At 35.5% G+C, this 21,556-nt stretch overlaps 1 protein-coding gene and 1 pseudogene across 1 annotated transcript in view; both read left to right on the plus strand.

Moving 5' to 3' along the window:
• POLQ (DNA polymerase theta) overlaps positions 1-21,556 on the plus strand; it is a 115,731-nt gene that overhangs the window by 45,964 nt on the left and 48,211 nt on the right. The window contains exons 15-20 of the mRNA XM_014732866.3: positions 1,044-1,237; positions 2,151-2,275; positions 3,843-4,086; positions 12,566-15,681; positions 17,659-17,802; positions 18,788-18,984. Of these exons, the coding sequence (XP_014588352.3) occupies positions 1,044-1,237; positions 2,151-2,275; positions 3,843-4,086; positions 12,566-15,681; positions 17,659-17,802; positions 18,788-18,984 (4,020 nt within the window). The remainder of the gene's footprint in view (positions 1-1,043; positions 1,238-2,150; positions 2,276-3,842; positions 4,087-12,565; positions 15,682-17,658; positions 17,803-18,787; positions 18,985-21,556) is intronic.
• On the plus strand, positions 15,846-16,475 carry LOC138919235 (ATP synthase F(0) complex subunit C1, mitochondrial pseudogene; annotated as a pseudogene).

Here is a 21,556-nt window from a genome sequence, read left to right on the forward strand (position 1 = left end):
TTGCATTTGACTATGATGCATGTGAGTGTGGATCATTTTGAATTTATCTGATTATTTGAAGTTCACTTAGTCTCTTGGATATATAAACTAATGATTTTCATCAAATTTGGGAAGTTTTTAGCCATAATTTCTTAAACTGTTTTTTCTGTGCCTTTCTATATTCTTCTGGTACTTTTATTATGCATATGTTGGTGTACTTAATACTTCCCATATTTCTCTGAGGCTCTGTTAATTTTCCTCCTTTTTTCTCCCCTCTCAGATTACATAATCTCTATTGATCTACCTTCATGTTTGCTGTTCTTTTCTTCTGCCAGCTTGCATCTTCTGTTGAAATCAACAGTGAGTTATTCATTTCAGTTCTTATACTTTTCAACTCCAGAATTTCCATTTCAGTTTTTTTTTTAATAATTTCTTTCTCTTTACTCGTTTTCTCTACTTGATGAGACATGGTCATCAGACCTTCCTTTACTTCATTAAGCACGGTTTTCTTGTGTTCTTTGACCATATCTATAATGTCTGCTTTGAAGTCTTTGTCTGATATTTCCAACATCTGGAACCTCTCAAAGGTGTTTCTTTTGCCCGTTTTTTTCCCCCTGTGTTTGGGACACACTTTCCTGGCTTTTTTCATGTCTCAGAGTTTTTTTGTTGTTGAATCCTGAACTTTTTAGATAATATATTGTATCAACTGTGAATATTTATTCCCCCTTTCCCTCCCTTCTCTTTCTATTTTCCTGATTCTTTCTTGGAAATCATACAAAATATTTAAGATTGTACTTAGCATTATGATATTGAGATTAAAAGTGTCTGTGAGTAAAGTTCTTAGATTCTTTAAAATCCAGTTTGTACACTTAGTGATCTCTTTTCCTTTTCTCTTGGCCATGAGTTGTGAATAAATGAAGTTTCCATAAAAATGAGGTATTATCACATTCAGAAATTTTTCCAAGTATTGAAGACTTTGTTTTTAATATGAAGTTTACAGTTACAATTTTGTTCCTTTTGTAGTGCAATAGTTTTAGCTAATGAATGATGCTTCTTTCCTTTAGGTTACACCTATGTTTGAGGATTGGACTACTATTGATTGGTATCGATTTTTCTGTTTATGGGAGAAGTTGCCAACTTCTATGAAACGAGTGGCAGAGCTAGTGGGAGTTGAAGAGGGATTCTTGGCTCGCTGTGTGAAGGGAAAAGTGGTAGCCAGAACTGAGAGACAGCACCGACAAATGGCCATCCATAAAAGGTAGGTGTGAAGGAGCTTGGACTATCTAGTATTTAACACAGTATTGAATATACAATAGATAGCCAGTTAATTGTAATCACTTTAATTATCATTAAAATAAAAGTTTTGCCTGAGTATAGTAAAAATTTTCAATTTCCCGTGTTTACTGAATTTATTGATATTTTAGTTTCTTCCTTGCAGCTTGTAGTTTAGAAACCATTATATATGAAGACCTTTTGAAGTAGAACATTTAATTACTTCCTTTCCTTAAAGAAGGTGTGAATCAGAACCCCCAGCTTAATGTGGCTTCATTTGAGAATATGTTTTGTATCATCCTTAGAAATGATTCATTACCAGAAGGGAAGAGCCAATTAAAAGAATCAGATGGGGAAATTGCACAGGCTTTTAGCGTCTTTAAAATAGAATAAAATTATTATTTTTTAAAGCATTAGTTTCTAGTATGTTATTTACAACACAGTCAAGTTTAAATTTTATGGGGATTTATATACTTGAATTATTTGTAGCACTATTGCCTTTTAGATCAACACTGGTTTTTATAATCAAATTCTGTCATTTTATTGAAATAGTTCATGATCATATAATTGTGTATGAAGAGTTCTTTAAAGTTTTTGTGCCATCACATTTCTTGAACCTTCAAGTCTTTGAAATTAGTTAGCAGTATTGGAATATAGAGGAAATCTTTTTGTTATACAGATTTTGGTTCTTTGCTATAGTACTAATTTATGTCAGAACTTACTTTAGAAACAAAGATCTTAGTCTTTGTCCACTACTCCTATATCCTACTAGGTATTTTCTTAGAGTGTATAAACCCTTTCTTGCCTTTTTGGTTCTTACTTGTTTCACAACATACATTGTACTTTCATAGTAGACATAAGTGATGTCGTACCATACTTTTTGGTGATTTACTTTCCAGGTTTTTTACCAGTCTTGTGCTATTGGATTTAATCAGTGAAGTTCCCTTAAAGGAAATTAATCAGAAATATGGATGCAATCGTGGACAGATTCAATCTTTACAACAGTCGGCTGCTGTGTATGCAGGTCAGTTAAACAAGGGTTTCCACATTTATTTAAGAATCTGGTTTGAGGTCAAGTTAAGATTACTGTTTTTCAAATTCCATTTTATTGTAGCTTCTCTGAAAATGAGGGCATCATGTCAAGCTATAATTTTGTATAGTTCTTGTCATCATCAGAATACCTAAAACAGTGGCTCCTCTGGGTTCCGTTACCCTGCTATGGAAGACTGGCAGCTAGCTGAGTGTCTCCACCTTAGTCCCATTCCATTCCTTAGCAACTGCTGACCATCTCTCTTCTTTCTGTTTTTTTTCTCCTTCTTCTTCTTCTTCTTTTTTTCCCCCCATTGCAAGAAGAAACACACAAAGTTCCCAATGGTTTCCCTTTTCTCATCAAGTTACTAATTAATACTTGTTATTGAGGAGGAGGACGGTAAATAGAGAGGGATTTCTGGACTTCTGTCTGAATGCTGTAAATATTATCTCTTCTCTAAGGAAACGCTCATCTGCCTTAATAAAATTAAACCCATATCTTCTAAGCTAGGCAAACAGGGAAGTTCTGAGTCTGATTTTACCAAGAAATCCTTACAAGCCCTTAGGAAAGAAACCTTAGGCTGCTGGAGAGTGTGTGTATTTATATATGTAAGAGGTTTCATTGTGAAATTGTGTGCATATATGATAGAGTACTGAGGGAAAGAGGAAGGGAGAGAATGATAAGAAGGGAGAGACTCACCCTTTAACTTACTGGCATCAAAGATCTCGGATTGCCTCTAGGGTTAATATTCTCATAGGGAAATGATTTTCTTAATGACTTGGCACTTGACTGCCTTGGCCTCTTTACTTCAAGAAGGTGTAGGGGCTGGCCCCGTGGCCAAGTGATTAAGTTCGCGCGCTCTGCTTAAGCAGCCCAGGGTTTTGCTGGTTTGGATCCTGGCTTGGACCTAGCACCATTCATCAAGCCATGCCGAGATGGTGTCCCACATACCAGAATCAGAAGGACCTACAACTTGAATATACAACTATGTACTGGGGGGCTTTGGGGAAAAGAAGAAGAAGAAGAAAAGAACATTGGCAACAGATGTTAGTCCAGGGCCAGTCTTTGAAAAAAAAAAAGGTATAGCTATTGAGCTGGGTAACTTTTCTTTGAAGAAATTATCAATGGGAGCTTCAGTTTTTGTAATCCTCTCAGCATTTGAATATTTAAATCAGCTCTCTTGTTTTCCTCTAGGTGGAAAGAGTCCCTCACCTGTTTTAAGAGTTCTCTCCTAAAAAAGAAAGGAAAGGAGGGTGAGAGAGAGGAATGAACTAGGGTGAAGGCTTTTTGTTTGTGTTTATGTGCTCTGCCTCAGTTTTTTCAAATGTCAAGTTTGTGACTAAGAATACATGAGATGATATTTAATGTGTTTAGCATATTTATTCGTTGATTAGCTGGGCCCTTATTTATCTGCTCTCCTGTTCAGTTACACCTTGGGTCTGTTAAACTTTTACAGTTCAGCAGGAAATAGAAAAACAGTGAAACAAAAGTGCATCTAAAGAAATAGAGAATTGGTCTATAAAGAGTTTTTAATTCAGTAAATATTCTGTGAATATTCTAGGGATGATTACAGTATTTTCCAACCGCCTGGGCTGGCACAACATGGAACTGCTACTTTCCCAGTTTCAGAAGCGTCTTACATTCGGCATCCAGAGGGAGCTGTGTGACCTCATCCGAGTGTCCCTACTTAATGCACAGCGAGCCAGGTTCCTCTATGCTTCCGGTTTTCTTACTGTGGCAGATCTTGCCAGAGCAAATATTGCTGAGGTGGAGACTGTTTTGAAAAATGCTGCGCCTTTTAAAAGGTAACAAAGTCCCCCTGTCTACATAGGGTTATTAAATGAAAAATAAGGTCAATTTGTAAATAATAGATAATGTATTACAATGTTTTTCTCTTAGATAATATCATGACATACTTGGTGTAAGTAGAAGAAAGTGTGGCTGCTTTTTCTCCTTTTGGGATTGCTTTCTATTTTGTATATTTTAAAAATATTTCATGCCTTAAAAGACACTTCTAACAGTATCATAATTCTCTCCTAGAAAGACGAGTGAAGGTAAATTACCAATGCTTTCTGCTTTAATGGATTTTTATTTTCAGTGTATATCCAGGGCTCATCTTAGACTTCCTTTAGACCAGAGCACTTTAAAATGTACTCCTCTTGAATGTTCTTTGGAACACTAGTCCCTCAAAACAATTTGTGTGAAGAGTATTCCTTGACTATTGTGTGTGTGTGTATGTGTGTGTGTGTATGTGTGTAAACAATTCATTGAATGGGCTGGATTCAGCATATAATCAAGGAATAGCTTAATTATTTTTTCAACCACTGTTCTTTGAACAGACTCTTATATGAAATCTCAGCCAGATCCTGTAGCTATTTAGGCACTTTCAGATACTAACAGTTTTATTTTCAGGTATTAAAATTTTGTTCTAAATTTAAAAATCAGTCTGGTTTCCGGTTCAGTTCTTCTTCCTTCCCACTCAGTTTAGGCCTGACACAGGCTCTGAAACTTGTAATATGTGTGGGAAGAGATGGAGGGTAGTCAAATGAGGGGCCTTGCTGCCCAGCACCACCTCATATCATGGGCTCTGCCCTGTGCATTCTGCAGCCACCCTAGGTATGGCTTCAGTGGGCCCTGATGTAGCATGTGCTACATCCAGCATAGCTGTGGAGGCATGGCCATCTCTACCTGGATTTTTAAGGATAGAATCACCTGGAGCTTTAGGCATGCAGCCCAGGCAGAAAACTGCCATAGTAGTAGGCCACTGTGGAGTCCGTACTAGTGCAGTGCCCCAGTGGAGCTGTGGAGGCAGGGCCACCCCTGTGACCCTAGACCAGAAGAGCAACTGGTGTGCGATTTTGTCACTTTGGGGTGTGCCTCCGGCTGAAGTCTACCTAGAGTATGCTTTAAAACCTACTTATAAGCATACAACCCAGCAATTCAATTCTTGGGCATTTATCCCAAAGAAATAAAAACTTATGTTCACAAGCAAACCTGTACACGAATGTTCATAGCAGCTTTGTTTGTCATAGCCAAACACTGGAATTAGTTTAGATGTCCATCAACAGATGAATGGTTAAACAAAGTGCAGTACCTACATATCATGGGATACTACTCAACAATAAAAAAGAACGAACTATTGACACACACACCAATTTGGATATATCTCCAGGGAATTATGCTGAGTGAAAAAAGTCAATCTCAAAATATTACATATGCTTCCACTTACATAAAATTTTTTCAGTGACAAGATTGATGGTTGCCAGGGATTAGGGATGGTGGGGGAGGGAGGATGGATGTGGATGTAGTTACAAAAGGGCAACAAGGATCCTTGTGGTAGTGGAACTGTTCAGCATCTTGACTGTGGTGGTGGATACACAAACCTACACGTGTAATAAAATTGTAAAGCACTAAATTTGTGCACACAAAGAACTAACTCTGCACACACGCACACAAATGAGTGCAAGTAAAAGTGAGGAAATCTGAATAAGGAATAAGACTGGTGGATTGTATCATTATCAATATCTTGGTTGTTATATTAGACTATAGTTTTGCCTAATGTTACCATTAGGGAAAACTGGTTAAAGTGTAAATGGGATATCTCCATATTATTTCTTGCAATGCATGCGAATCCACAATTATCTCAAATATTTCAATTGAAAAACAAAATCTACAGAAAAGTTGAAAAATAGATAGTATAGCAAAAAAAAAAGAACCCAAGAAACCTACTTATAAAGATGTTATCTCCTCTGGAGCCTCTGTTTTCACAGAATCTTTGGATATGTTCATACTTGCTCAGAAGTATGTATTGATAGTTCCTGAGGTAAAAAAATTCAGATGTGGAAGTATTTCCCTGATAACATGCTAGACATCATACTTGACCCTTCTAGGGAGTCATCTGAAGGCAGTAGACATTTAAAAAAATTTTAATTGGGAAAAAGGTGTTTGTTAACACATTTTGGAATTACTTCTGTGTTATGCTAAGGCTGTTATTGCCATGACTAGGCCTCTTTTGAAAGTCCAGAACTTTATTGATCAAAATTAGTGACATCAATAATAGGACAAATCAACATCATGTGCCTACCTCATGTGACACTGAGAAAGACACAACATTCTTCCTGGAGTATTCTGATCAAAAATGTGTAATATGTATTTAGTCATAAGGAAACATCAGACAAACCTAAATTGGGAGACATTCTACAAAATAATTGGCTAGTACTCTTCAAAAATATCAAGATCATGAAAAACAAACACCAAGGAGGATTTCTAATTAAAGGAAGATAAAGAGACAACTAAATGCACCACTTTATTCTAGATTGGATTAGAAAAAGGACATGAGTGGAACAACTGGTGAAATTTGAGTAAGGTGTGTAGATTCAGTATAGTATTGTATTACTGTTAATTTTCTAAATAGGAACTGGTGTATCCAGCACCTGGCCACCCTTTCTTTTTAACATTTGGTGCATAAGAGCCAGAAAACTCAGCTAGTGTTTGGATTGTTTCAGTTTGCCGTTACCAACAAGCTGTAATGAATTACCTTGTGCATATGTATTTTCATGTTGTTGGTGATGTTTCTTCAGAGTAAATTATTAGACATGGGATTTCAAACGGTAAGTGCATATGTAGCTTTATTAGATTCCCAATTGCCCTGCAGAAGGATCGTACCAAGATGCATTCTCACTAGTCTGTATACCCCACAGCCTTGCCAACAGAATTGCTGTTAGAGGTTTTCATTTTACTGGTCTGATAGATGAGAAATTGTATCTCAGTAAGGTTTTAATGCGCATTTCTCTGATTGTGAATAATAGGGAGTATCTTTTCATATGCTTCAGGATCACTTTTTTAATATCTTTGTGAATTATCTGGCTATATCTTTTTCTTGTGTTTTACTGGGTTTTGGTCTTTTCCCTCTCTTTATTAAAGAATCTTCTCTTTTTTAAATTGATTAGAGTTCTTAGCCTTTTATTTAATATGTGTATTGCAACTATTTTCTCAAAACTTATAAATTGTCTTTTGACTCTTGTTGCATTGTTTTTCCATGCAGAATTTTTATTATTTTTCTATTGATTTATATTTTATCAGTCTTTTCTTTTTTTGCTTCTGAATTGTCATAGTTAGAAAGCTTTTCCCTACACTGAGATTAAAGAATTTACATGTTTTCTTCTAGTATTTTTGAGTTTGCATTTAGATTCCTGATACGTTTAGGATTTAATTTTCTGTATCGTATGAAGTCTGGGTCTAATTTTATCTTTTTCCCAATAGCTCCCATTTATAAAAAAGTTTATCTTTGTCTCAGTGATTTGAGATGCCACCTTCATCATATACTAAATATCCACATGTTTAATTAGGTGTATTTCTGCATTTTCTATTCTATTTAGTGTTCTTTTAGTCAGTTTATGAACCAGTACCATGGTCTTAATGATAAAGGCTTTATATATGTTTTAATAACTGGTAGGGCAAGTTACCTCTCATAGTTTTTCAAATTTCCCTGGCTATTCTTGCATATTGGCCCTTATGAAATTTAAACTGCTTATTGATATTTTATTCAGATTGGATTGAAATTTCAGTTAGAACTGACATCTTCATAATGTTGAGTCAACCTATGCAAGGATAGGTAATAATGCATTTGATCTAGTCTTTGTGATTTTCTGGAGTTTTAAAAAGATATCCTCATATAGGTTTTCAGGAGTTTTAAAGTTTTCCTCATATAAGTTTTGTACATTTCTTGTTAAATTTATTCCTCTTTAATCTTTATTGTTATTTTAATAGATGGCTCTTTTCTCTGATATCTTCTTCATGGTTATTATTTGAGTATATGAAGGCTATTGATTTTTGGATACTTTTATCTTGCTATTTTTTGAATTCTTTATTGTTTGAATTACTTTTATCATTGATTCTCTAGGATTTTCCAGGTGTATTGTCATATCATCTGCAAATAGAGATATTTTACTTCTTCCTTAACAATTTTTAAGCTTGTAATTGATTTCTCTTGTCTAATTCAATTAGCTAGTACCTCTAATAGGTAGTGGTAATTGGGATAGTAGGCATTTTTGCTTTGTTTGTGATCTTAGTGGAAATGCCTCTGGTGTTACCCAAGGAAGATACTGGCTTCAGGACTATAGTGTATATATATTTTATCACTTAAAGAAAATGTCCATTAATTGCAATTTTCTTGAATATTTTTATCAGGAATGAATATTGAATTTTGTCAAAAGCTTTTTCAGCATCTGTGGACATAATCATAGGTGTTTTTGAACCTTACATCTATTAGCATGGTGTATTAGGTTGATAGATTTCCTAATATTGAATCTATCTTATCTTCCAGAATAAATTTTGCTTGGTCATAGTATATTATTTTTTTTATATGACATTGGATTCTGTTTGCTAATATTTAATATAGTTTAATTTTGCATTGTTATTCATAAATAATATTGGTCTAGGGGCTGGCCCCATGGCTGAGTGGTTAAAGTTCCATGTGCTCTGCTTTGGTGGCCTGAGTTTGTCGGTTCAGATCCCAGGCACAGACCTTCTCCACTCATCAGCCATGCTGTGGAGGCATCCCACATACAAAATAGAGGAAGATTGGCACAGATGTTAGCTCAGGGCTGAACTTCCTCAAGCAGAAAAAGAGGGAGATTGCCAACAGATGTTAGCTCAGGGTGAATCTTCCTCACCAAAAATAAAAAAAAGAAAAGATGGCCTATAGTTTTCTCATGTGTATGTTTTTTGCACTATCTTTATTCAAGTTTTGCTGTCAGTATTTGGTATCAGACTTGCTTCATGAAAAAGAATTAGGAAGTTTTTCTTCATTTTCAGTGCTTTGCAATAATTTATGGAGCCTTGGGAGTGGTTGAAGGTTTAATATGATTACTCTGTGATGCCACCTTCGATAGTGTTTTTTATGGGATTAGTTCCTTGGACACTTTGTCTATTTTATTTTTTTCAAAATTAGTCTCTCTAAGCTTTCTATCTCTAATGGGATCAATTTTGGTAATCTGTATTTCCCTAGGAGATTATCCATTTCCTCTGGATTTTCAAATATATTTTCATAGAGATCTATAAATGAGTCTCTTAGGAGTTTTAAATATTTCTTTTATTTCAGTGGCTCTTCCTCCCTTCTCACTATTTATTTTTTACATTTCTACTTTCTGTTTTTTTCTTGATCAATGTAGCTAATGGTTTGCCTATTTTGTAAATTAAAAAATTTTTAGAATTTTGTTTTATTACTTAGGTCTACTTTTTAAAAATAATTTACCTCATTAATTCCTTCTTAAAATTTTATTATTTCCTTCCTACTACTTTCGTTTGTTTTACTTTGTTGTTTTTCTCATTTTTTTTGTTGAACTAGAAATTTAATTTGTTGATTTTTATTTTTTTATTTTCATTGATAAATAAAATTCTATGTGTTTTTAGTTTAGTGCTGTGAATTTTCCTGTGGTCTTTATGTTACCCATAGATTCTGATATGTAGGGTTTTTCTTATTATTTCTTAGAAATTATTTAATATTCCCTCTTTGCCCAGGTGGATATGATTTTTGGTTTTTTAATTTTGTTAATAATTTCTAGTTTTATTGCACTGTAATCTGAGTGTTGTTTCTAACATTTGTACTTTATGGAACACACTGATGTTTTGTGACCTAATATACGATCAATACAAACTAAATGTATTCTCTATTATAAAGGTAAAATGTTTAAAATATATTCATAAAGTCTACCTTATAATGTTCATTAACTCTTCTTTATTCTTCATTATACCGCCTGCCAACACTTCATCTGTCTTTTAACTAGAGTGGTTTATTAAAGTCTGCTAATTGTTAGTACACTTCTCTGTCTCCTTGTGTCTCTTGTAGTGTTTGCTTCATAAAAGTGGTCGCTTGTTATTTGGTGTATAAATATTCATTGTAAATATGACTGATTGATAATGTTATCTTTATTGTGATTGTGGTTTTCAGCATTACATTTAGTGTGAAATATCCCTCACTGCTTTCTTCTTGTTTCCCTCTGCATAGGTATTAACGTTGTCCATGCCTTTATTTTTAGCTTTTTGAAATCACTTTGTTTTAGATATGCTTTTTGTGTATCATGTTGAGTTTTGCTTTCTGAACCAAATTGAAAATCTTTTTCTTTTAATAGATGACTTAATCCCATTCACATTTATCAGTATGACTAATGTGTTTGGTTTCAGTTCTCTCAAATTATTTTAGGATTATGTGTATTATGTGATGTTTGCTATGTTTCTTTCTCTACCTAAGGGTACTTTTTGGTGTTTTTTTTTTAAATTTAGAAAGGTGTATGTTTTTGTTCTAGTGAATACTTTTGTACTTTTTATAATCTGGTTCTTGAAAATTTTAATAGTGTCCTGTAATTCCTACCTACTGCCTGAACGACAATCATTGACAGCAGCTTACTTTAGTTTTCTTTTTCACTCTCCCTTCTCCTCCTCTTTTTAAAGTGCGTTATTTCTACTTTGTCTCAACAGATAACATTTGTACATTAATTTTCCATCTTCTCCCCACCCTTGTGGAGAGTAGGGATGAAGACTAATACAATCTACATTTTTATTTATTCAAATTCTTACCATCAGTCTTATTGCTGAAGTATTCCTAGACATCTCCTGATTAGAGGAAACTCTCCTCTAGCAGATTCCTCAAGGAGGCTTATATAGTATAGAATTCCCCAAGTTCTTACATATTTAAAAATGTCTTTCTATAACCCTAATGTTTGGAGAACATCTTGGCTGGATACAAATCCTTGGTCCACACCTTCTTATATTGAGTTTTTTGAAAATGCTATTTGTACACTATTTCTGAGAATTCTGATGTGACTATGATTCTTTTGCTCTTCTAAATAGGTAGGCCCTGAATTTCATTTTCATATATTTTAAGTTTGATAATTTTAGTAGGCATATTAGTTAGCTATTTGTATGAAACAAATTACTTAAAAACTTAGTAGCTTAAAAGCAGCAGTAAATATATATTAACTCAAAGTTTCTATGAGTCATGAATTTGGGAACAACTTTGCTGGTGGTTCTGCTTTGAGTTCTCTCATGAGGTTGTAGTAAAGTTGTCAGCTGGGACTGTAGTCATCTCAAGGGTTGACTTGGTTCTGCTTTTAAGATGACTCACACATATGCTGGCAAGTTGGTGCTCAGTTCTCCACATGAGGTTCTCCATAGAGCTGCTTGATGTCCTCATGCTCTGATGGTTAGCTTCCCCCAGAGTGGGTGATCCAAGGAAGAGCAAAATGGAAGCTGCAATGTCTTTTACGACCCAGCCTCGGTTTTTTAGTTGTTTTGGGTGAGAGGCTAAATCAGTCCCTATTACTCCATCTTGGTTGAAAACAGAAGTCTCTTGACCATTATTTCTTCCATCATTTTTATGCCTCATCCTGTCTCTGTTCTTGTGGTGCTTCAATTACATATATGTTTGACCTTTTAAGGTGTAGAATCTATTCTTTTACCCTGAAGAGCATTCATATTTTATCAGTCAGTTAGCTTGGTTGAATTCAAACTCTAAACTTTTGTCTTTCTGTAGTGCTCAGTAGCTCAAATCACTGTTCAGTTGTTTAGACTTTCAACTGTTTGGATTCTGCCCACACTTGCATGGTTTAGAGGTTAGCCAGGTATTTGGGCAGAATTTATATGAAGAATTTGGTGTTCTCCTTCTCTATATCTCTCATTTCTGGAATTTTTCCCTTCATTTCGTATCTCCTGTAGTTACTCTGAGTTCTATTTCAAATTCTGCCAATCAATAAATTCCAGGTTTTTATCCAAGTTTTTAGCTCCTCTTCATGGCGCTGACTGGGGCGTGCCTTCAGGTGAAAAGTATAAAAATTCACCCATTGCCATTTCTTTCTTCTAGTCTCAGCCCCCTTCCAGTTTCTGGTTCTGTTTGTCACTTTCCAGTCTCTTCAAATACCTTGTCCAGAGTTCATATCATAAAGGATTTTTTTTCAATGAAAGTTTTATGACACTCACTTTTTTAAGGTTTTTGCTTAAAGAATCTGTGTTAGTGAGGCCTTCCCTAATTATGCTATTTAAAAATTGAAAAACCACTCATCTCTTCCTGGTGCTTCATTTTTGTACACAACTCTTATCCACAGTTGACACAGAATGCATTTTAACATTTGTTTGTTTTATAATTTCCCCAAGTAGATATATTTTCCTCTTGTTCAGTGCTATTTCTTCAGTTCCTAGAAGAGCTCAGATTGATGTTTACTAAATATTTGTTGTATGAATGAATGAATCAATGCATTAATTTATTTCTTTCCCTATCTTCTTGTATAGTGCCCGAAAGGCAGTGGATGAGGAAGAGGAAGCAGTTGAAGAACGTCGGAATATGCGAACTATTTGGGTGACTGGCAGAAAAGGTTTAACTGAAAGGGAAGCAGCAGTCCTTATAGTGGAAGAAGCCAAAATGATTCTTCAGCAGGACTTGGTTGAAATGGGAGTGCAATGGAATCCATATTCCCTTTTAAATTCTGATACACACTCATTGACCAGCAGTGAGTCAGAAGTAAAGGAACACACATTTGTACCCCAAGCTAAAAGTTCTTGTAAAAGATTAACATCAAAGAAAAAAAAGAACACAACATTTAGTGAGTCTTCCAGTAAGCAATTGGCAAATACAGTACAAGATTTAGATAAACGTATAGAGCCTACAAATTCCTTTTATTGTAAGTTTCAGGATGGGAATCAACATCAGGTACGTTCCATTTCCAGAGCAAGAAAACAGGCTTTTTTGAATATAAGTAAAGAGAAACTTGGAACCTCTCTGAATGAGGGAAAAACAAGCATTAAGAAAGTTGTTCAGGCTCTCTCATCTGAGAAAACAAAAAAAGAAGCTTTGAATTTCAGTTCAGAAAAGATGAGTACAACTTTTCGATCTTGGAAACATAGTAAGCATCTAAAACGATCCAGAGACAGTAATGCTATGAAAGACACTGGGTTCTACAGAATTGATTTACAAGAACAGAGTATGTCTAATCCTGTTCATTGTGAAGACTCATTAACCTTAGATGAGAATAATCTGGAATTTAGAAATCCAGGTCCATTTGCTAAAAATGTGTCTTTCTGTGCTGAGGGAAAATATAAGGCATTATTCCCATCACAAACAGAACAAGGTTGTTCAAGAAACAAAACAATAACTAATGATATTCTTGTGGACCATTTTATTACAGGATCCCAGAGTAAAAAAGTGACTTGTCAAGCCACTAGTGTGGTTAATGAAAACGAAAGAGGATTAGTTGTTGTTGAGTCAGAAAAAATAAACAAAGTGCTGATACAAAATGATTCAAAAAACCAGAATGTTTCTGTGAAACACCATGACACCCATCCAATTAACCAGTGCCTGGAAAAGCAGTCCGATGAACAGAAAAACACTTATGCCAAACAGAAAAAAATAGAGAAACAAATGCCCTGTGAGACAGTCCGTAGTTATGTGAATAGAGACTCAAATGTTATCATCAAATGTGAAAGTATGAAGTTTAATGCTGAGGAAAATAAGTCAAGTAATACTCAAGTATCAGGAGACAATATAAGCAGCACTGAGATACCCAGTGGAGTACATCTACCAGCTGGAACATTTGGTAAATCAGGAGACCAACATGAGGATTTTCTAAATACCTCTAGAATACAAGAAAAAACCCATGCTTATGCAGCAAACAAAACTAAAAATAATTGTGTTTCTGACTTAGTTTTAGTTCTCTGTGACTTTGAAGATAGTTTCTACCTGGATACTCAGTCAGAGGAAATAATACAACAGATGGCAACTGAAAATGCCGAACAAGAAGGGGCAAAAGACACCAACCTGGCAAAAGGAGTGATGCAGAAGAGCTTAAACAAACAGAGCTCGATGATCTCTTTTCAGAATGAGATTCACATTACTTCTCCTGCTGAACAGCATTCTCCAGGAGTGATAAATATAGATCATTTGGAACTTAAGACTGTAGATACTGTGAAACAAAGGACTGATTCACATGGGGTTGACATCCTGAATCCAGAAAGCCCAATTTTTCATTCTCCAGTACTATTGAGGGAAAATGACCCTTGTTTTAAAGGGAATGAACTTTCTGTTACTGACTCCCAATTAAATAGTTTTCTTCAAGGTTATCAAACACAAGAAGCTGTAAAACCAGTTACACCTCTGGTTCCTCAAAAGAGAACTCCCACTGGTATAGAAGTAGAATGTCTGCCAGATCCTGAAACAAGTTTGAATTTGAGTGATAGTTTACTCTTTGACAGTTTCAGTGAAGACTACCTAGTGAAAAAACAACCACCTGATGTACAAGTGAAAAGACCCCTTCCTTCTGAAATAATGTCAAACCATTTCAGTGATTCTCTGTGTCTACAACCAGGAGGCCCAATTGAAAAATCAAGTATGAACGAGATTCAAGAAAATCAGCAGCAGTTGACTTGTTCCAGTGATGAGTCTATTATATTTTCAGAAATGGATTCTGCTCAGATGGTTGAAGCTTTGGAAAATGTGGATGTATTTCCTGTCCAAGAGAAATATAATACTGCAGTATCTCTTAGAGCATTAGAACTAGGTGATCCAGCAATTGTAGGTAATGATTATCCCCAAAGAGAAGTAACTGGAGGATATAAAGATGAAGGGTCTCAAAAATCCAAATTAACTGGGATAAGGCAAAATAATTCATTTGTGTGGTCAGGGGCATCATTTGATTTAAGTCCAGGACTGCAAAAGATTTTAGATAAGGTGTCCAGTCCTCTAGAAAATGAAAAGCTAAAATCAACTGCTACAAACTTGTTTAATTTGAAAGGAAAAAATACGGAGTTAAATGACAAACAAGAAGTGATTTCAAATTTGGAGCCAAATCAGGTACAGGGAATTTTATTTTTCCCCAATGAAGTAAAAAGCAAGATGGAGGCACTGGAGAACAATGCCATTCATGATGAAACCTCATCTCTCTTTCCTTATAAAGAAAGCTGTATAGTAGATGATAATGGGCTCATTCCTCCTACACCTATTCCAACATCTGCTTCTAAGCTGACATTTCCAGGTATTCTTGGAACATCTTCTGTAAAACTTCAGAAAACTAGTAGTGTTTTACAACTTGGTGAAAGTTATTCATTTGACTTACCTTCAGATATTAAAAACCATGATTTAAGTCCAGAGAGTAGAAATGGTTTCAAAGATAACAGTCCTACTAGAGACACAGGTGTTTCACTGCGGTTATCACAGGATGGATCACAGTTAACTCCAGCTTCGTGCAATTCAGAAAGTTTAGCCATAATTGATGTTGCAAGTGACCAAACTCTCTTCGAAACGTTCATTAAGGAGTGGCAGTGCAAAAAGCGATTTTCCATCTCACTGGCTTGTGAAAAGATCAGTAATCTGACATCTTCTAAAAGTACTACTATTGGTTGTAGGTTTAAGCAAGGTAAGAATTTTTTTAATTAAAAAAATTTTTCACATTTGTATGTAAAATAGTGAACTGATAGGGAACTGAGACTTTTTACTATTGGATATTAAATGTAACAAATTTATTCAAAGTTTAATAAGTTTCTCCTATATGGGTTTATATGTAGAATAGCCTTATTGTTTGGCCCAAGAAGATTGATAATAGTTGCCCTCTGGTTAAAGAGATGGGTGACCCAGGGACACGTGGGTGGGAGAGCTGAGCACTGAGACCAAGAGCTCAAGCTAGGAGACTGAAAAAATGCAGACCAAGGCACTACTCATTCCTCTGGCTCTGATCTACTGCGGTACTTGGGTCTGATCAGGCCTGTGTCTGCCTCCTTCTGAGGAGGCCAGAGATCCCATCTAAAGAGACTTCCTACAGCAGCTCCACGCTTTAGGTGGTCCAGTGGGAGTTGCAGACCAATATTGTCTCCTAGGACATTGACACAGTGGCTAAGCTTATTGCTGCTGGAGTCACCACAGTTGGTGTAGCTGGTTCAAAGGCCAGCATTGGAACAGTGTTTGATAGCTTGACCATTGGGTATGCCAGGATCCTGTCCCTCAAACAGGATCTCTTTCTTCTATGCCTGTTCTGGGCTTTGCCCTGTCTGACGCCGTGGAGCTCTTCTGTTTGATGGTTGCATTCTTCACTCTCTTCACGTGGTGAGGCTCTGTGGTTATCTAGGCATCCCTGCTGTTTCAACTCCAGGCGTTGCCTGGTGCTAGATTGTATTAAGCTTTACCATTAAACACAGTGTTTCTCTAAAAAGAAAAATTCATGTGTATATGTAATAACTATATATATTATTATATAATATGTAAGTATATAAATAGAATATAAATTTGTAAAAATTAAGATATATGTTTTGAATATGGATCACTGTTTTTGTGTTATCTTAATGGTATAATGTGATGGTTTTTATTAATCATCATTGCTCATGTATTATTTTCTATTAAACAGTAAGATCCTTATTCACTTATATAATCACAAAAGTACACAGGAAATAGGCACTATGATTTTCACGGTGTACATTAGCTACATTTGCCAATACTTAACTCAAGTAGAACTTGTCTCTCCACTGATAGTCATGAATTCTATACTGAAATGTTGATCCTAATGTCATGTCAGTGACAGTGAGGATTCTGTATCATGGGTAATAGCTACAGTCAGTTTGACAACCTGTTGTGGAAATCAGGGATTTGATCAGATTTCTTAATTCTCTATATGAATGAATTTGTTCACAAAGGTTTGAGTATTCATTTGATCTTAAATTCATGGAGCACATATGTTAATAACAATTTTATGTACTTTCATTGTTGACTCGTATTTTCTGTTTTTCGTTCAACAAACAAAATTGAGCACATTTTCTGTGCTAGGGGTTAAAGGGATAAAAACATTCACTTAAATTTAACAAATATGAGCAAGTTATTATCCAGATATTAGGGATATAATTACAAATAAGGTAGATTGGTCCTTGACCTATATATTTGTAAAATTGGAGATGCATTATTTTAGAAAAAATATTGACTCCAATTACAAAATCATACCTAATTCTTCCCTAAGAAGTAAGACTCTTGATTTTTCTGGAGTTTCTTAGAGTTAAGAATTGCTGAGTTCACTACAAAATTGTTGTAGCGTGCAAGTGGTCTTTATTTCTGTGAGTTATAGAAATTCAAAATGCAGCTTTTAAAAAATTTAGTTAATACCCATTTTAGTTATAGATGTATTTTAAGAAATCTTTGGTAGATTCTTTTATAGTGACAGTTATCTTAATTGATAAGAATCCCAGAAAGATCTTACATACACCTAAAAATGATTATCCAAAGAATGCATATATTAGGGATCTGGAAATTTTTTCCCTATCAAATAGTTTTTTATTATTATCATTGTTTTAACATTCAGTTTAATGGCTTTATTTTCAGAGGTTTTTAATTATTTCTCTTTTGATTTACTTAGTTAGCTCACCTCAGGACCCCCCTATTAGAGAGGATGGATTTCCTGTTAAAGGTTGTGATGACATCTTGGTGGTTGGACTGGCAGTATGCTGGGGTGGAAGAGATGCCTATTACTTCTCATTGCAGAAAGAACAAAAGCATTCTGGTAAGTAATGACTATTTGACCAAGTCATCATATAATTTTCATGTAACCTCTGTTAGGATAGTGACTTGTTTGTTGAGAATAATTTTCTATTTATGTAGAATTTATTTTTAGGATTAAAAAAATTTTTTTTTGGATGGGGGCTAATGTGTGCATCATTTCATATGTTAACTAGAATGAATGCTGAGACACTGCCATTACGCCCCTCTGCTTGTCCCATGGGACTACTAATACTATCTTTTCTTTTTGGTGGTAGCCTATCCCTGGCCACCTTGAGGGTTTGCTTTTGAAGACTGGATCATAGTTTCTTTTCAGACTTTTTTCCTCTTATTGACTGGGTCTGGAACTCATCTAGAGTGTGAGACTATCCACAGTAGTTGAATCAACTAGCCTTTGGAAGAGTCTTCGGAATTGAAAGGATATGATCTGGAAATACGTTGTGATCTGATCATGGTTGTTGGATACTTAGTAGATTGATTAATTTTAGACAGGAGCAAAATGAATAAGGAAACGTTTTAAAGGGTACCATATAATGTCTGTTCCTGAATAAGTATGAAATATTTTCAGTTGTTTTGCAGGAACATATGTTAGGGTGAGTAGTTAGTTGAACTTCTTCTTTTTTTTTTTAGTATGTAACATTATATGTTCATACTAAATATCCCCTTAAAATTCATTTTAAAATAACTTTTCTGTCTTTAATACCTCATTTTGAGAAATGTAAATTTAGTTTTAGAAATCTTGACATGTAGAATTTTCTGTTACCTAATTAAGTAGAGTATTATAAATCACCTAGCCCAAACATCATTTTTAGATTATGAGGCACGTCATCTGCATGGATGACGTGACCTGGATAAGGTCATGCTGAGTTATTGGTTACATAGAACTAGACCCTTAGGCTTCTGAGTCTTTTTCAGTCTTTGCACTAAAGATTGCTGCTTCAAGTGAATGAATATAATTTTTGCCTTAAAACTTTTTTTTTTTTTTAAAGAAATTAGTGCCAGTTTGGTCCCACCTTCTCTGGATCCAAGGCTGACTATGAAAGACAGAATGTGGCACCTTCGATCTTGCTTTCAAAAGGAATCTGATAAAGAACGTTCTGTTATTGTCTATGACTTCATCCAGAGCTATAAAATTCTTCTTCTGTCTTGTGGTATCTCCCTGGAACAAAGTTATGAAGATCCTAAGGTTTCATGTCTTATTTAATTTTTGCGTACTTAAAAAATTATTTTTTAATGTTTAGAACTAATTCTTAAATGACTTGGTATTTGTTTAGCTCCAACAATGCAACTTAAGTTTTTTGGAGTAGTCACTGCTTTATCCAGTAATCTCATTCATCCAGAACAGAATATTATACACCAAATCTCTTTGTGCAGATAAAAACAGAGATGTCACAAATTCTAAACACTGAAGTTCGTATCTTTTCTCAGAGATTTAAAAATTTTATTTTTGTCATAAGTTCCAAGTTTTCTGTCTCACAGTAAATTAGAAATGAGAATTGTTAGATTTAGATATTTGATAGCAGGATGTTTCAAATATCCACGAGGATAGAGGCAGGAAATAGAAGTGTGTAGATATAAGAATAGTTAGGGGCCATTTAGCATGAGAACAAATCACCTTTCTAGCCCCTGAGAACTTTCCTATACAATGGTAAAGTGTGATACACTCTTCATAATGATGACTCTAAGTATTAAGGAAAAGATAACTTATGTTATTGTAATATACATTAATAGTATAATGCATTTTCAGAAGACATTTATTTATAATACTTTAGTCCTCAAAGGGAGCCATTTTTCCCCCTATTGACACTGGAGACATGAGGCATGTGAAATATTAATTTTGAGTTGAACTGTAATACTACTTGGTTGTTATTATCAATATAATTATTAATAATAGGATAATTTTTAGGTTCTTAGTTTCTTTTTTCTTTTCTTTTTTTTTCTGAGGAAGATTGGCCTGAGCTAACATCTGTGCCAATCTTCCTCTGTTTTATGTGGGATGCCGCCCAGTGCTAGGTCCACACCCAGGATCCGAACCTGCGAACCCCAGGGGCTTGAAGTGGAGTGTGCGAGCTTAACCACTACACCACCAGGCTGGCCCCAGTCTCTTAGTTTCTTTAGCTTTTTTGGCAAAGATTTTCAAAGATAGTGTCAGATAAACTAAAGATATTATCCTTTTCTACACTTCAAGCCAGGCTTGGTTTACATGTGATAAATTCCATGTAGTTTCTAAACTGACTTTTACTGGGTATAAAAGGTTGTCACTTAATTTTGATGCTCCAGAGTCCAAAATGAGAATATGGATAATATGAGCTTCTCAATAAAACTACCATAGCATCTCAGATTTATATAGCACCTTTTACATAAACTACTTGAAATATTCCATAATTGACTTTGTTAATCACAACACTTTTGATGTAAGAAGATGAACAATTAATTTACAAAATCTCACTTTTATAAGAAACATTTGCTAACTTTTACATCAGACTGTCTTTTACAATACCGCCTAGAAGGGTTCTGATCACCAATTTCTTTTCTTTTTTTTTTTTTAAAGATTTTCTTTTTTCCTTTTTTCTCCCCAGAGCCCCCCAGTACATAGTTGTATATTCTTTGTTGCGAGTCCTTCTAGCTGTGGCATGTGGGATGCTGCCTCAGCGTGGTTTGATGAGCAGTGCCATGTCTGCACCCAGGATTCGTACCAGCGAAACACTGGGCTGCCTGCAGTGCAGCGTGAGAACTTAACCACTCGGCCACGGGGCCAGCCCCGAGATCACCAATTTCTAATGTTGGTAGAGGAGGCTTTTCCCCACACCCCCAGCAATTCCCCAGGTACCAGACTGGGTGTCCTACAATTCAACTCAATTCTGACACTGTCCACTTGGAGATAGTGTCAGATCCCACAGGTTAACAGTTCCGTCCTAGAAGACTTCTCCTGAGACACCAGTTGCAAGCCCAGGCTATTACCTGTACTTCTGACCAACCAGCTATAAATCAGAGGTTCCATGACCCCCTCCTTGGGCTCAGTTAATTTGCTAGAGTGGTTCACAGAACTCAGGAAACCAGTATACTCACTAGATTGCCGGTTTATTACAAAGGATATTGAAGGATATGAATCAACAGCCAGATGAAGAGATAAATAGGGCAAGATATGTGGGAAGGGGCATGAAGCTTCTGTGCCCTCTCTGAGCATGCTATTCTCCCCACATCTCCACATGTTCACTAACCCGGGAAGCTCTCTGATCCCTGTCCTTTTGGGTTTTTATGGAGGCTTCATTACATAGGCATGATTGATATTAAATCATTGGCCATTGGTGATCAATTCAACTTCCAGCCCCTCCCCCATCCCAGGAGTTCACGGGGTGGGACTGAAAGTTCCAACCCCCCCCCCCAACCATCCTTCTGTTACCTACGACCATTTCAAAAGTCATCTCATTAACATAACAAAAGACACTTTTAACTCTCACCCTTTAGGAAATTCCAAGGGTTTTAGAAGTTCTGTGCTAGACAAGGGGATGAAGACCAAATGTATATTTCTTATTATAATTCATAATATCAGTCCATCCCCAGTCTTCAGACATGGTTGTCGTAATACGATTGTTATAGCAAAACAATTATGAAAGTCAAAGGATGCTGGCACAATAGTAGAATCTCATTCAGTCACTAATAACTGTCCAGGCTACCATTATTAATGTATGACAGTGTCTCCCAGGTTGCAGGCTTCTGTTTGATTTTGTCAGGTTCCAAAAGCAGGAGTGGTGTCA

The sequence above is a fragment of the Equus caballus genome, chromosome 19 (assembly GCF_041296265.1).
Source record: "Equus caballus isolate H_3958 breed thoroughbred chromosome 19, TB-T2T, whole genome shotgun sequence".
NCBI lineage: Eukaryota > Metazoa > Chordata > Mammalia > Perissodactyla > Equidae > Equus > Equus caballus.